Genomic DNA, 16314 nt, shown 5'->3' with positions numbered 1-16314 from the left:
GGTCTGATGATGGATGGTGATGGTCTGATGATGGATGATGATGGTCTGATGATGGACGGTGATGGTCTGATGATGGATGGTGATGGTCGGATGATGGATGGTGATGGTCTGATGATGGATGGTGATGGTCTGATGATGGTCTGATGATGGATGATGATGGTCTGATGATGGTCTGATGATCGGATGATGATGGTGATGATCGGATGATGGATGGTGATGGTCTGATGATGGATGGTGATGGTCTGATGATGGTCTGATGATGGTCTGATAATGGTCTGATAATGGTCTGATAATGGTCTGATGATCTGATGATGGTCGGATGATGATGGTCTGATGATGGATGGTGATGGTCAGATGGTCTGATAATGGTCTGATGATCTGATGATGGTCGGATGATGATGGTCTGATGATGGATGGTGATGGTCGGATGATGGATGGTGATGGTCTGATGATGGATGGTGATGGTCTGATGATGGTCTGATGATGGCCTGATAATGGTCTGATAATGGTCTGATAATGGTCTGATAATGGTCGGATGATGGTCGGATGATGATGGTCTGATGATGGATGGTGATGGTCAGATGGTCTGATAATGGTCTGTTGATCTGACCATGATTAAGAACTATTTTTAATAGTTCGAAACGTGTTCGTGTTTTGACATGTCTCCTGCATATTTTGCTATATTTTAATGGATTTAATAAACAGAAGATGTTTTAACATATTTTTTGTTCTGTACTTTTGGGTGGCAGAATACTAAAGCATCCAACCCTTGCAGAGAACATAACAAGGCGTCTATTTTTATGAATGGAGAACCATAAGATCTATGAAAGAGGCAATTCTACTGGAGTTGGAGCCGCTTTTTCGAATGGCTTTTTTCTCTGATAAAAGAAGTTGAGCCCGGAAACAGGGGCTCGCCCCATGAGGTCCACATGACCCAAAGAGATGCAGATGGAGACTGTCTAACTGGGGGAACCTACCATGAGGAATCTACCACAAGAAGTAGATGTGATGGTAGATTCCTCCTCCTGCCTCTGTCCTAATCTCAAATTTAATAATCCTGGAACCCAACTTGTTACAAACTTTATTTTAGTAAAATTGGGAGTGTACTACCTGGCCGGGCACTGGGAGCTAAGGCTACTCCATGTCCCAGCAGCTCCTTAATTTACATATTACTAAAATAAAGGTTTTTAACAAGTTAGGTTCCAGGATTATTAAATGACAGATTAGTGCAGGTAGTAGAATCCTCATGGTAGTTTTCCATTAAGAGTTTTCCATATGTCATTATGCCTTAAGAAGTTACACACTCTGTCTGTCTGTCCTTGTATTTGGCATGTGATGTTGCTTTCTGTTGTGTTTTAGCATATGGTCCCATGCATTTCTATGGGCTCATGCACACAGCCTGTGGTTTCCACGACACTTTGTATGAGCCGACTGCCTGAGCCGAAAAGCTCCCAGGTTCTGTTCCTGCTCGCAGGAACTGGCTGCAAAGCACAATGGCATAACATCTGTGCACATAGGCTTAAATACATAAAAGATAGGGAATAGGTTCAAACAGAATCCACATCTCACCACTAAATATGTGGCTTCTTTGGGGAGTTGTAGTTTGGCTACATGAATGTACCATTAGGGTCCATATACTGAACACAACTTGATTCATGTAACCTACAAAGATGGACATGGCGTTCCCATGGAACCATTAAAGCAGAGGCTTCATATTCTTCCCTGAAACCAAAGATTTTGGAAGAAGGTACTTGAGTTACATTGCATGGAATCAACACAATCAATAGTTTTTCCAAAGATCTGAAATGAACCTTCATCTAGACTGGGCCACAGCCAGTCCACAATATGTTTCACGTATGTGGCTTCTCCACCATCACCCTCCACCACCAGACTCACCGAAACCCTTGCAAAGGCCAAGCACCTTCCAATGGAGACTGACATGGCTACTGTACAAAGCCAGCGTGCTCCCTGCAAGGATGTCAGAAAGAGAGGTGGGGGGGATCAACGACCTTCATGTCGGACGTGTAAACCAAAGACGGAAGCAACGTAGATGTTGGGTCTCGCTCTGTTAAAGGATATTTAAGTCTTACACCAAAAGGTGTTGACCAAGTCTGTTCCTTGCACAACTCCCCGCCCCCCAAGCGGTAAAACGCTGCCCCATAGAGACTTCGACGACGATTGGGAAAATAAAGGACCCGTCTTTCTCTACAGTTTGAAAATATATATATAAAAAATCTATATAACAATGTAAAACATTCCGATAGCGACGCCGAAATAATTCACATCCCCGCTCCCTATCTGCTGTTATTTTTGATTAATTTTGTGCGCGGTTTCGGCCTCAAGTTGTTTACTTTGTAAAATCTAAGTGTACGAAAACAAAAAAAGACTAAAAAAAAAAAAAAACCCGCCAACAATCTCCGCGATGTAATCAGTGAGAGTGGCAGAGCAGACGGAGCCGACAACAGGCGGAGGAGATGTATTTCTCGGAACGCCGGGCCTCACACTGTTAGGCAACGATGTAACATAAAGATATCCTGCTTTGTCATGTTACATCGCCCCTCGTCAGACACAATGGCAGAACAAAAGAAAAAAAAACCTCAGCCTTTTTGTTATTTTTCATCCCGCTGCATTTCACACTCTGCCCCCCCCCCAAAAAAAAAAAACGGGAAATCTTTTTGTAATCGAAAAATAATTCATCCAATTGGCGACACGAGTGATTTCGGGTTTTCGGAGGAGAGCGATGATCCCGTGCATGTAAATGTTTGGAGCCTATTGGCTGCAGATGAAATACATGGAACATTTGCATGCAGAGAGAAATGATTGCTCGTAAGTCATGAGCACGGCAGGTGCGGAAGGCGCGGGCAGGAGCGGCACCACGTAATGGACATGGCCTATAGATACGGGGATCGGCGTTTACATTCCACACATGCCGTCACTTACCAGTCACGTGAATTGGCAGAAACCGAACTCGACTGAGAAGAAAATATTTATACTTAATACATATTCTAGTTCTAGCGAAGCAACCGAGGAGGAATAAGGCAGGCGGGCTTAACCCCTGCATGACCAGGAAAACTTTTGGCTTTTTCAATACAGGCAGTCCCCGGGTTATGTACAAGATACGATAGGTTCCGTAGGTTTGTTCTTAAGTTGAATTTGTCGAAACTGTATATTTTAAAGCGCTACGGAATTTGATGGCGCTGTATAAATAAAGATTATTATTATTATTTATAATTGTAGATCCAGACAGAATTTTTTTTTTGCCCCCAAAGACAATTGGAGTTTCAAAATTTTTTGCTGTGATGGGACCAAGGATTATCAGTAAAGCTTCATTACAGACACCTTACAGCTGATCATTGCAGCCGGGGACTATAGTAACATCCAGAGACTTCACCAGAGGTCACAGGGGGCAGAGGGATCTGTCTGTAACTAGGGGTCGTCTGTAAGTCGGGTGTCCTTAAGTAGGGGACCGCCTGTATACGATATTTTAATTCTCATGTATCATATTTATGGTATGTTTGAGTAAAGTATAAATTAATGTTACATTTTTATGGCTATTGTTTGAAAAATTGTGCAGTGCAGAAAATAAACTATAGGATTAGGCATCTTTTTAAAAAAAAAATTATTCTAAAATGATTGGGATGGGAATTTAGTCTCAAGGCTCAGTATCTCGGTGTCACCTGTCTATTCCCAGAGCAAGGGACACCAAAGGTCCAGCTACAGACATTGCTACTAGCAGCTTATGGATGGTGGGCTCCGGTAGACCTAAGGACCCCTAGTCTGACTCTGGATAATACAATGTAGCCATGTACCGGGGCATCACTACTAGGAGCTTATGGATGGTGGGCTCTGGTAGACCTAAGGACCCCTAGTCTGACTCTGGATAATACAATGTAGCCATGTACCGGGGCATCACTACTAGCAGCTTATGGATGGTGGGCTCCGGTAGACCTAAGGACCCCTAGTCTGACTCTGGATAATACAATGTAGCCATGTACCGGGGCATCACTACTAGGAGCTTATGGATGGTGGGCTCTGGTAGACCTAAGGACCCCTAGTCTGACTCTGGATAATATCCTGTAGCCATGTACCGGGGCATCACTACTAGGAGCTTATGGATGGTGGGCTCTGGTAGACCTAAGGACCTCTAGTCTGACTCTGGATAATACAATGTAGCCATGTACCGGGGCATCACTGGAGCTCTTACCTCTGGTTCTCCACAATCGCACTGTTCTCCTTCTTCCACATATCCATTTCCACACTTCTGTTCTCCCAATGACTCGGTTACTTCAGGCATGTTGTAGAGACACATGCCCACTCCCTTTTCCAGGCTGCTGTCCAAGTCCTTCTTGCTGCAGCTGCTGAACACTGTTGGGAATGGGTATCTGCAGGAGAACAGAGGGAAAAGCAATGCTAAATCCGTCAGATCCGTGTTACTGCACACAAATATTTGCTAATAATTGTCTATGTAGAAAGTTCTGGCTTGGTCACGGCCGCCAACACCCAAGTAAAGTCAGCAGAATAGTGATCGCTCCGGGAAACCACCAGCCATGCGCTTGGTTTATCAGTGCCTAGTGCCTTAGCGTTATATCTGGTTGAGGACCATTCCCTCCCCAAAGATCGTGAACCACACCCTCAACGCGTCTGTAAAGTGCAATCATACGTCAGAATTGTGGCTGTGCTCAGCGTGTCGTCACCACAGGACCCTAAACATAGAATTTTCTTGGATGAATATGATTATATGATCCGCTACTGGGCCACCAAACAATTAGCAGTAATCTTAGGAGGAACTTAAAGAGGACCTGTCACCCAAAATTTCGGCACTAGGAGCAGCTTACTAAATTAAGCAGCTCCTAGTGCTTGATCAAACACCGCAGTGTTAGAATAATAATAATAATAGAATAATAATTTCAACCTGTCTCTATCAGTTCTAGTGTTTACAATTTTGGTTGCACCGGGACCCGACCCTAAATCTTCTGACTATGGTCATTTTTTCTGATAAATAGCTTCTCCTGTCTGCACACTGATCTCTGCCTCCTGTTCCTCCCACATCAATTACAAGACCAGCGCAGGCACAGGCACTTCCTGCCGGGAAGCAGCAGCGTGCAGAGACTTACTGTACAAACTACAGTGTTTCATTGTGTGTTATATCCATCTCATGTATGTCATCATGTGTCAGATACTAGCGAATGATCACCAGCTAAATAAAAGTGTAGATAAACCCCTTTACCCTGATAATCTAAGCACATTGTCAGCACACAGCATCTCATAGCACAGAGGGATCATGAAGTGTCTGATCAGAATGTCCCGCTCACACTATGGAATCCTACACTGACCATCACTGACTGATAGGAGCTAAAACAGCAATAACACTGAGTAACATTGTAAAGGAAGGGTTTAAAAATGATCTTTATTGTGTATCATAGTATCATAGTATATAAGGCTGGAAGGAGACGCAAGTCCATCAAGTCCAACCTTTAAGAATTAAATAAATGTTTTATCCCCATAACCCGTGATATTTTTTCTCTCCAGAAAGTCATCCAGGCCTCTCTTGAACATGTACATAGAGTCCGCCATAACAACCTCCTGCGGCAGAGAGTTCCATAGTCTCACTGCTTGTACAGTAAAGAACCTTTGTCTATGGTGATGGTAGAATCTCCTCTCCTCTAGGTGTAGAGGATGCCCCCTGTCTATGGTGATGGTAGAACCTCCTCTCCTCTAGGTGTAGAGGATGCCCCTGTCTATGGTGATGGTAGAATCGCCTCTCCTCTAGGTGTAGAGGATGCCCCCTGTCTATGGTGATGGTAAAATCGCCTCTCCTCTAGGTGTAGAGGATGCCCCCTGTCTATGGTGATGGTAGAACCTCCTCTCCTCTAGGTGTAGAGGATGCTCCCTGTCTATGGTGATGGTAAAATCGCCTCTCCTCTAGGTGTAGAGGATGCCCCCTGTCTATGGTGATGGTAGAACCTCCTCTCCTCTAGGTGTAGACGATGCCTCCTGTCTATGGTGATGGTAGAACCTCCTCTCCTCTAGGTGTAGAGGATGCCCCCTGTCTATGGTGATGGTAGAACCTCCTCTCCTCTAGGTATAGAGGATGCCCCTGTTTATGGTGATGGTAGAACCTCCTCTCCTCTAGGTGTAGAGGATGCCCCCTGTCTATGGTGATGGTAGAACCTCCTCTCCTCTAGGTGTAGAGGATGCCTCCTGTCTATGGTGATGGTAGAACCTCCTCTCCTCTAGGTGTAGAGGATGCTCTCTGTCTATGGTGATGGTAGAACCTCCTCTCCTCTAGGTGTAGAGGATGCCCCCTGTCTATGGTGATGGTAGAACCTCCTCTCCTCTAGGTGTAGAGGATGCCCTCTGTCTATGGTGATGGTAGAACCTCCTCTCCTCTAGGTGTAGAGGATGTCCCCAGTCTATGGTGATGGTAGAATCTCCTCTCCTCCAGGCGTAGAGGATGCCCCCTGTCTATGGTGATGGTAGAACCTCCTCTCCTCTAGGTGTAGAGGATGCCCCCTGTCTATGGTGATGGTAGAACCTCCTCTCCTTTAGGTGTAGAGGATGCCTCCTGTCTATGGTGATGGTAGAATCGCCTCTCCTCTAGGTGTAGAGGATGCCCCCTGTCTATGGTGATGGTAAAATCGCCTCTCCTCTAGGTGTAGAGGATGCCCCCTTGTTCTGGTCACAGGCCGAGGTATAAAAAGATCTTTGGAGAGATCCTTGTACTGTCCGTTCAGGTATTTGTACATTGTAATGAGGTCTCCCCTCAGTCGTCTTTTTTCTAAACTGAATAATCCCAAATTTTGTAATCTGTCAGTGTATTCTAATCCCCCCATTCCCCTAATAATCCTGGTTGCTCTCCTCTGCACCCGTTCCAGCTCTACTATATCCTTTTTATACACTGGTGCCCAAAACTGTACACAATATTCCATGTGTGGTCTGACCAGGGATTTGTATAAGGGCAGAACTATGTCTTTATCATGAGAATCTATTCCTCTCTTGATACATCCCATTATTTTATTTGCTTTAGCAGCAGCCGCCTGGCTCTGGTCACTAAAATTAAGTTTACCATCCACCAATACCCCCAAGTCCTTTTCAGCTTCAGTTTTACTAAGTAATTGACCGTTTAGAACATAATTATACTTTTTGTTTCCATGGCCCAAGTGCATAACTTTACATTTATCTACATTAAACCTCATCAACCATTTCTCTGCCCATCCCTCAAGCTTCCACAAATCCCTCTGTAATGCTAAACTATCGACCTCAGTATTTATTACTTTACACAGCTTAGTATCATCTGCAACATCACTAGGGGATTTATTTCATGGGAAAAACCCTTTTAAGAACAGGATGTATCTTGTAAGTAACCCCCGGGTACCGCAGTGTTCAGTGCACAGTGTTCTATCCAGCCAAATCATGGTCTACATTGCATGGAGTGAACACCCCAGGCTTAAAGCAGCCTTAGGCTACATTCACACGGCCGTATGGGGGACGTATATATGGCCGAAGTATATACGCTGTATATACGACCCCCACAGACAGCAATGGGCCCACGGCACCGTAAGGGAGTGGTTTGGTGCTGCACATGTGTGGCACCGTAGCATCCTGTAGCCGGGAGAAAGATAGGACATGTGCACCATACATTGCTATGGAGAGGGGCGGGGGTAAGCAGCGCTACAGTACGGTGGGCACAATGTCGTGTGAGTGTAGCCCTAGGCTAGCCGTCCCCTCTCCATTGCGATGCATGCCGCATGACCTTGTAACTCGAGGACAGATAGGACATGTCCTATCTTTTCCCTGTGTATGGAGCAGTATGGTTCCGCATGTGTGCTGCACTGTGTTTCTCCATGCGGCCATTGCCGGCCTATGGGGGACGTACATACGGCCGCAAGCTTGTGGCCCTATACATGTCCCCCAACAGTCGTGTGAATATAGGCTTAGGAATAAAACAAATGATTGGAATTGGTCAGTGAATTACAAAACAGAAAATAATGACTAAAACAAGTGCCGTAGAGATATATGATGCAGGGAGTCCCTTCTCCCAAGCAGAACAGGAGCGCCATGGGGAATAAGAGACTCCTTGCATCCTATATGTCTATTATGCTGAATGTCCCATCCTCAGCCCTGTGTGTGTGGTCCATGAAATCCGGATAGCGCACACGGACCGACCATAGTTGTTTTATGGAGAAAACCATGTGGCCGTCAGCATGTGGCTACACATCCAAAATGATTGTTCAGTTTGCTGGTTATACCTCCAAAACCTACGGCGGAAGATCTGACCCGTGTGCCTGCATGTGCCCTGACCACTCCCCAGCTCCAGCGCTCATCCTCACCCGAATAAATCTACTGTACAGACAAGGGCAGTCAGCACCTCAAAAACAAGGTGAAGTAAATTTAGCAAAATGCAAATCTGCTGCGGCTGCAAAAAGACAAAGAGAGAGAATTGTGTAAATGAGGCTCTTGCTATATTTACTATTCTCCGAAGTTTGAGGATTTAGCAGAGGTCACAGGAGACTCAGCAGATTCTCCCCGACCCTTTGTCTTGGCAGCAGCAAAGTCCAGAACAACAGGAGAAGCGCTCATACAACACAAATAAGATGAATGTGGTCACATAGAAGGTAAACGAGGGAGGACACAATGTAGCGGTGACCTCATCCTCCGATAGAGGAGAGACATATGGTGGACGCGCTTGGCTCGTGTCCGCAGGAGGCGCAGCACCAGGGTCAGGCTCACACCCTGCTTATTTAGGAAGATAAAGGACGTTCATGAACCCAGTCCCATTTAGGGTTTAGGGTTTGGGTCCCCAAAGGGAGTGAGAACATCTGCATCTGACATCCAAGTTACAGCTCTGCCTAAACTCCACTGGAGGGGAGAAATCTGCTTAAAGGGATCATTTCTATAAGACAGTAATACATACTGGTCATCCAATGGATAGGAGTGAAAATGTGATGGGTAAAGGTCTAACTCGTTGAGATTATTTTAGGAACCCAATGTGGTTGGTGGCGGCTGCATGCAGGGTGAGCGGGTGGAGACCCATGTCACCTATACATACCCACTATCAGCATGTATGGCATTTCACCTATCTTACTGGGTCTGTATATACTGGATAGTAAGAGTAGTACTGTACAATGTTCATATGTACAGGATAGGAGTAGTAGTACTGTGTTGTACCCATATATACAGGACAGGAGTAGTAGTACTGTGCTGTGCCCATATATACACGATAGTAGGAGTAGTACTGTGCTGTGTCCATATATACAGGATAGGAGGAGTAGTACTGTGCTGTGCCCATATATACAGGATAGGAGTAGTAGTACTGTGCTGTGCCCATATATACAGGATAGTAGGAGTAGTACTGTGCTGTGCCCATATATACAGGATAGGAGTAGTAGTACTGTGCTGTGCTCATATATACAGGATAGAAGTAGTAGTACTGTGCTGTGTCCATATATACAGGATAGGTAGTAGTAGTACTGTGCTGTGCCCATATATACAGGATAGGAGTAGTAGTACTGTGCTGTGCTCATATATACAGGATAGAAGTAGTAGTACTGTGCTGTGCTCATATATACAGGATATGAGTAGTAGTACTGTGCTGTGCCCATATATACAGGATAGGAGTAGTAGTACTGTGCTGTGTCCATATATACAGGATAGGAGTAGTAGTACTGTGCTGTGCCCATATATACAGGATAGTAGGAGTAGTACTGTGCTGTGTCCATATATACAGGATAGGAGGAGTAGTACTGTGCTGTGCCCATATATACAGGATAGGAGTAGTAGTACTGTGCTGTGCCCATATATACAGGATAGTAGGAGTAGTACTGTGCTGTGCCCATATATACAGGATAGAAGTAGTAGTACTGTGCTGTGCTCATATATACAGGATATGAGTAGTAGTACTGTGCTGTGCCCATATATACAGGATAGGAGTAGTAGTACTGTGCTGTGTCCATATATACAGGATAGGAGTAGTAGTACTGTGCTATGCCCATATATACAGGATAGTAGGAGTAGTACTGTGCTGTGCCCATATATACAGGATAGTAGGAGTAGTACTGTGCTGTACCCATATTTACAGGATAGGAGTAGTAGTACTATGCTGCCACCGGATTTTGGCGCAGCGGTGCTGCTTTCATGCAACACAAATCGGGGGCGTGGCTGTTGGACGATCCGACTGATTTGGACTAAGCGCGGGATTTAATTTTCAAATTGTGTCGCAAGACAAAGCACTTACATGCACCAGGAAGAAGAAGGTGAACTCCAGGGACCTGAGCGGGGAAGCGACACATGCAGGATATCGGACACAGGATCTTAGTGACTCCCCGCACAGCGCATTATACACGGACAATGCACTTACATGCACCAGGAAGAAGAAGGTGAACTCCAGGGACCTGAGCGGGGAAGCGACACATGCAGGATATCGGACACAGGATCTTAGTGACTCCCCGCACAGCGCATTATACACGGACAATGCACTTACATGCACCAGGAAGAAGAAGGTGAACTCCAGGGACCTGAGCAGGGAAGCGACACATGCAGGATATCGGGGGCAGGATCTTAGTGTGACTCCCAGCACAGCGCATTATACACAGACAATGCACTTACATGCACCAGGAAGAAGGAGGTGAACTCCAGGGACCTGAGCGGGGAAGCGACACATGCAGGATATCGGGCGCACGATCTTAGTGACTCCCCGCACAGCGCATTATACACGGACAATGCACTTACATGCACCAGGAAGAAGAAGGTGAACTCCGGGGACCTGAGCGGGGAAGCGACACATGCAGGATATCGGGCGCACGATCTTAGTGACTCCCCGCACAGCGCATTATACACAGACAATGCACTTACATGCACCAGGAAGAAGAAGGTGAACTCCAGGGACCTGAGCGGGGAAGCGACACATGCAGGATATCGGGCGCACGATCTTAGTGACTCCCCGCACAGCGCATTATACACGGACAATGCACTTACATGCACCAGGAAGAAGAAGGTGAACTCCAGGGACCTGAGCGGGGAGCGACACATGCAGGATATCAGACGCACGATCTTAATGACTCCCCGCACAGCATATTACACACGGACAATGCACTTACATGCACCAGGAAGAGGAAGGTGAACTCCGGGGACCTGAGCGGGGAAGCGACACATGCAGGATATCGGGCGCAGGATCTTAGTGACTTCCCGCACAGCGCATTATACACGGACAATGCACTTACATGCACCAGGAAGAGGAAGGTGAACTCCGGGGACCTGAGCGGGGAAGCGACACATGCAGGATATCGGGCGCAGGATCTTAGTGACTCCCCGCACAGCGCATTATACACGGACAATGCACTTACATGCACCAGGAAGAAGAAGGTGAACTCCGGGGACCTGAGCGGGGAAGCGACACATGCAGGATATCGGGCGCAGGATCTTAGTGACTCCCCGCACAGCGCATTATACACGGACAATGCACTTACATGCACCAGGAAGAGGAAGGTGAACTCCAGGGACCTGTGCGGAGAAGCGACACATGCAGGATATCGGGCGCACAATGTACGAGAATCGTGGCAGCGTTCATCCTCGTCGGACATTCCGGATCGGGGATTGCACAGGGACCGGGTAAGTAAATGTGCCCCATTGTAGCGAGTAAAGCAGCGACTGCTCCATCAGATCAGTATAAAGCTGCGCCAGACGTTTCCATCGAGAAACAAATTCTTATTTAGAAAACCAATTCACCGCAACTTCATGCGTTTTTCTTGCCGTAAACTTTTATTTGCTGCAGGTTATATCCCAGATGAATACAAAATAAAAAACCTCTCCTTCCCACACCTCCATTATGTGCCTTGTGCATGATCACCGCAGAAATGAGCGATGTGTATTGTTCCCAGCTATTTATTTGCTATAACACCCACACGCCGCAGAAACGCCGCTCCTGCCGGAGGCGATGAATCATTCCGCATGTGAGATGTTATCTCGCCCTGTAAAGAGAAATTAAGAACTTCAAAAAACAATAACTTTATACAAGATGTTCCTCTCACCCGCGACACTTCACCAAAACTAAATGTTGTGTTTTTGTGTTTAAGTGTTCTTGTTCTTTTAGATACTTTATCGGTTTTTTTTTAGCTTTTTCCTTTTTGGCGCTTTTTCATTTCTAGATTCTCTCTCGATTTTTCTTGATATTATGATCATTATTTGAGGTGCTGGTAAACTCATCTGTCAAGTTTTAAGGAAATCTCCATCAAAATCCATCCTGATAAATCAGGGACATTACTCCTAGATCCAGGCACCGGGACTGTGGGATCTTCTTATATGAGTTATCCATGGCCTCCTGCCTTCTAATATCAACTTTTATAATTATGCTAATGAGCCTGCAGATACATAGGACTTCCCCCTCCTTCTGCCTGCAGTAATCTCACACAGTGGGAGGGGGAAGGGCTGTGGGAGCAGGGTGAGACAGTGTAACAGCCTGTGAAGTTATCATGCTGATAGGCTGTGGTAATGCCCCAGAGGCTCATTGGCATAACTTTTAAAAAGCAGGAGGCCATGGATTACACATATAAGAAGATACCACATTCCCGGTGCTTTGATCTATGAGTAACGTCCCTGGTTTATCAGGATGGATTTTTATGGTAGATGTTCTTTAATGACGAGGGGGGGGGGGGGAAGGGGGAAGGGGGGTCTTACTGAGAAAACCCTGAAGGTCCTGATGCAGGGGTGAGAGAAATAAAAGATACTGACTTTTCTATGGATCCCTGTTGTGAGAACCTATAGTCATTTTTGACAAGTTTAGTAAGTTATGTGATTCCCTAATCAGTGGCCTCAAGGGTCACATGATAAAAAAAAAAACATGACTTGCCCCTTTTTGTGAAGAGACCACTCCCCAATCATAAAAAATCCTCATTATGATCTACCCGAAAAGTCTGCTTTTGTTGCCCTGGAGAACCTTAAGAAAAGTCTTGTAATCATAGGAGGTACAAGCAAACCCCATACAATTGTCGCCTTTAGATGGATTTGAACCAAGGACTGAGACCCCGAAGCTGAAAGACAAGAGAACAGAGAAGCCACTTGGAAATATAAGCCCCCCCCCCCCACTACTCAAAAGTAGCTCGAATATTGCTACTATTCCGGATGTAACGGGAACAAAGGTCTCATTGCGGAGAGTCCATTAGATTTCAACTTGGGGTTTTTTTTTTTTTGGGGGGGGGGGGGGGCTGACCTACCATAGTGCATTTATTTCAGTGATCTCTACATATGTAACATAGTGACCTTAGGTACCCCTTAGGCACAGCCAGAGTCCAACTGCTTACTGCACCCCAGGACACCCCTGCCTGAGAGCAGATACAAATATACTGGCAGAGCCTCCGATATACGACGTGGCTTCTACTTTGGGATTATTGGCAGTACCGAAGGCACAAGTCATAGTGGGCCTACGGGTCACGGACACAGAACCTGCCTAACAATATGAAGAATAATAAGATAATTGTCTCTTCCAGTTTTATTCAGATAATTTGACAAATTCTATGGGATTCAACTATTGACAGTGAATTGGGACAAATCCTCGGTGATCGGAAGGGACTTAATAAGCCGATCACTTGGTACCGGCATCAATCATCCTTAATCATCAATCAGCATCAATCATCCTTCACTAGAGTTGAGCAGACTCCAAGGTTTCACTCCGGGTTCGGCAACACAACCCATACGTATTGCCGGATTGGCGGCCAAACAGCCAATACGGTAAATGGACGCCCCTTACTACTAACAAGGAGCTAAACCCTCCCCCCCCCAACTACCGAAACTACGGGTCCACTCATCTCTATCATTAACCCATGCTGCTCTATTTCCCTGCAGTGCCACCACTGGAGAAAAGAAGTATTACAAGTCTCCCTTTAAAACAGTAAACTGTCAACGTATCAGTGGTCATGTTGGGTCCTCCAAAGCGGCAGAAGCTCGTTGTAGAAACCATATAGATGACGGATAATAATTCTCAATAATTTATGGATACAAATACCAGTCCGAGTATTCCTGTGAGTGTTCCCTTTCCACGTTTCACCTTGATATGCAGAAGCCTCTGTGCCTCAAGCGTTGTGCGTTACCTTATAACCCAGTAACCCGCAGCAGCCGACAGAACAGAAATCAATTTCACTTGGTGTAATGTGTACAAGGTGGGGGAGCGCTCTCCATCGCTACCTCTCCACTCCTTCACGGAGCAACTAATGTACACTTCAGCTTTATGTACTGGAAGGAGCAGACTCTCCAGGAGGACACAGCCGCAGAACAAAGGACCCAGAGTGGGAAATAATGAAGAGAGAATATCCGGCTGCTCTCTCCATAGGAGGCTGACAACAAGCCAGTCCAGGACTGGAGCAGATACATCTAACTATTCATATGTTCCAAAAATTTTTAAAAAATTGGTCTCAATATTCGTCTATTAAATTGCTGACAATGAAACAACAAATATTTTGTGGCAGCCTGAAACAGCAAGACAGGGAATCATATCTGTCGTAGCCTCAGGCAGGAGGATAACCCGCTGGCAATGCTACCTCCACTATACCAAGTGCATGGCAGGGAGCGATGTATGTGGAATATTGAGATGTGACCTCAAGTGCTCTTTGGTTTTACGGGTAAATTGAACCGAAATCATTTTTTTCTATGGGGTCAAAAGAGGAAAATGTTAGGTTAAAAAAAAAAGTGAAAGATTTTAAAACATTTGAAATCTTACATTTTTAATAAGTGTAAATATTATTTCATATATACACACACACACACACACATATATATATATATATATATATATATTATATTAGTGTTCAGAGCTTTGCTTTTCTATTACAGGTCTCAAAATCCTCTGCACAAGTTTTAAATTGAATGATCAATTTCTCTCCATCCGCCACCAGTAGAGGGAGCTACTCAGCTTAATGCAGACTGTTGGTGCCAACTCCCCCTGGTGGTAAGTGCAGGTGGTTACAATTCCTTGCTTTTGTTTCTCTATATAAACTCTGCCTTTTTTGTTTAAATTACCCATTTATATATATATATATATATATATATAAAATTAACCTTTCGTCTATATAGAATATTTTTTAAAAGTGCTTTTCTCAAAATGTTCTCTATTTTAATTAAAAGAAAGCAAATTTAGAAAAAAAACAAAAAAATGGTAAAATTGGTGGAGGAGGAAGGGTGACTGACAACTAAGGTGCCTCTACATTTGTTGTCAGGTGTCCCTTAGTAGGGCAGAATCACCTGACACTCCCTACAAGACGCTTATTAGCACAAAATCCTGGTCCCAAGAAATAAGTATTGTTAAAGATTCCCTTGAATGAAATCTACCAATGAAATCCATCCTGATAATCCAGGGACATTACTCATAGATCCAGGCACCGGGACTGTGGGATCTTCTTATATCTGTTACCATGGTTTCCTTCCTTCGAAAATCAACTTTTATAATTATACTAATGAGCCAGAAGGGCTGTAGGGGTGCTATAGATTCACATGCTGTTAAAATGGATCCTCCCTGCTCCCTCAGCATTATCCCCCTCCCACTGCTTGCTGTAATGTCAAACAGTGGAAAGGGGGAAGTGTTCCTGCACAATGTAACAGCATGCGAATCAACAACACAGAGGGGCTCTGGCTACACCCCCATCTGGCTCATTAGCATAATGATAAAAGTTGATTTTAGAAGGAATTTAGAAGGATTTGGATAAGAAATTGCAGAAGATCCCACAGCCCCGGTGCCTGGATCTATCAGTAATGTCCCTGGTTTATCAGGATGGATTTTGATTTCCTTTGAGGCACCAACTCTTTCTAGACCAATCTAGTAGCTATGGACCTTCCTATATCCCAGGAGCCTTAATAAGGTTATAGTATCCCTGGTAATATTGCCACTGCTGCTTCATAGAAGAAAAAGATGGAATAATTCCTTCAAACGAAGCTATTGATTTCCTGAGCGGAGAGCAAGATCTATGTCTACCGGAGGCAGTGATCCTCTGATGTTTACTCCGGCCGCCACTCGGCTGTCAATCACCAGAATTGACATGAAAAATTGAAGAAAAAGCTTCCATCAATCACACGGCCCTCAGACTATAAATCTATGTGTAGATAGACGTATCCGGCGACGTAATGACTGTAAACTACACGGAAAGCAAAAGCCGAAACATAAAACACTGAGAAAAAGTCAGAAATTCTTCAGGAGAAGTCACCTCCAGCAATGAGCGGAGACTCCGGAGTAACTCAATGGGGCAGATTCGCGATCCAGCAGCGCGTTCTCTGCGGTGGATTCAGGTCTTCCGGCGATTCACTAAGGCAGTTCCTCCGACGTCCACCAGGTGT

General features: G+C 45.2%; 1 protein-coding gene across 1 annotated transcript in view; it reads right to left on the bottom strand.

Annotated features, from left to right (window-relative positions):
* Positions 1 to 16314, bottom strand: part of ADAM12 (ADAM metallopeptidase domain 12) — a 390586-nt gene that overhangs the window by 75731 nt on the left and 298541 nt on the right. The window contains exon 12 of the mRNA XM_072130819.1: positions 4205 to 4382. Within this exon, the coding sequence (XP_071986920.1) occupies positions 4205 to 4382 (178 nt within the window). The remainder of the gene's footprint in view (positions 1 to 4204; positions 4383 to 16314) is intronic.

This window comes from Engystomops pustulosus, chromosome 11 (genome assembly GCF_040894005.1).
Source record: "Engystomops pustulosus chromosome 11, aEngPut4.maternal, whole genome shotgun sequence".
NCBI classification, from domain to species: domain Eukaryota; kingdom Metazoa; phylum Chordata; class Amphibia; order Anura; family Leptodactylidae; genus Engystomops; species Engystomops pustulosus.
Note: the sequence above shows the minus strand (reverse complement) of the source record. Positions and strands in the feature narration are given on the sequence as shown.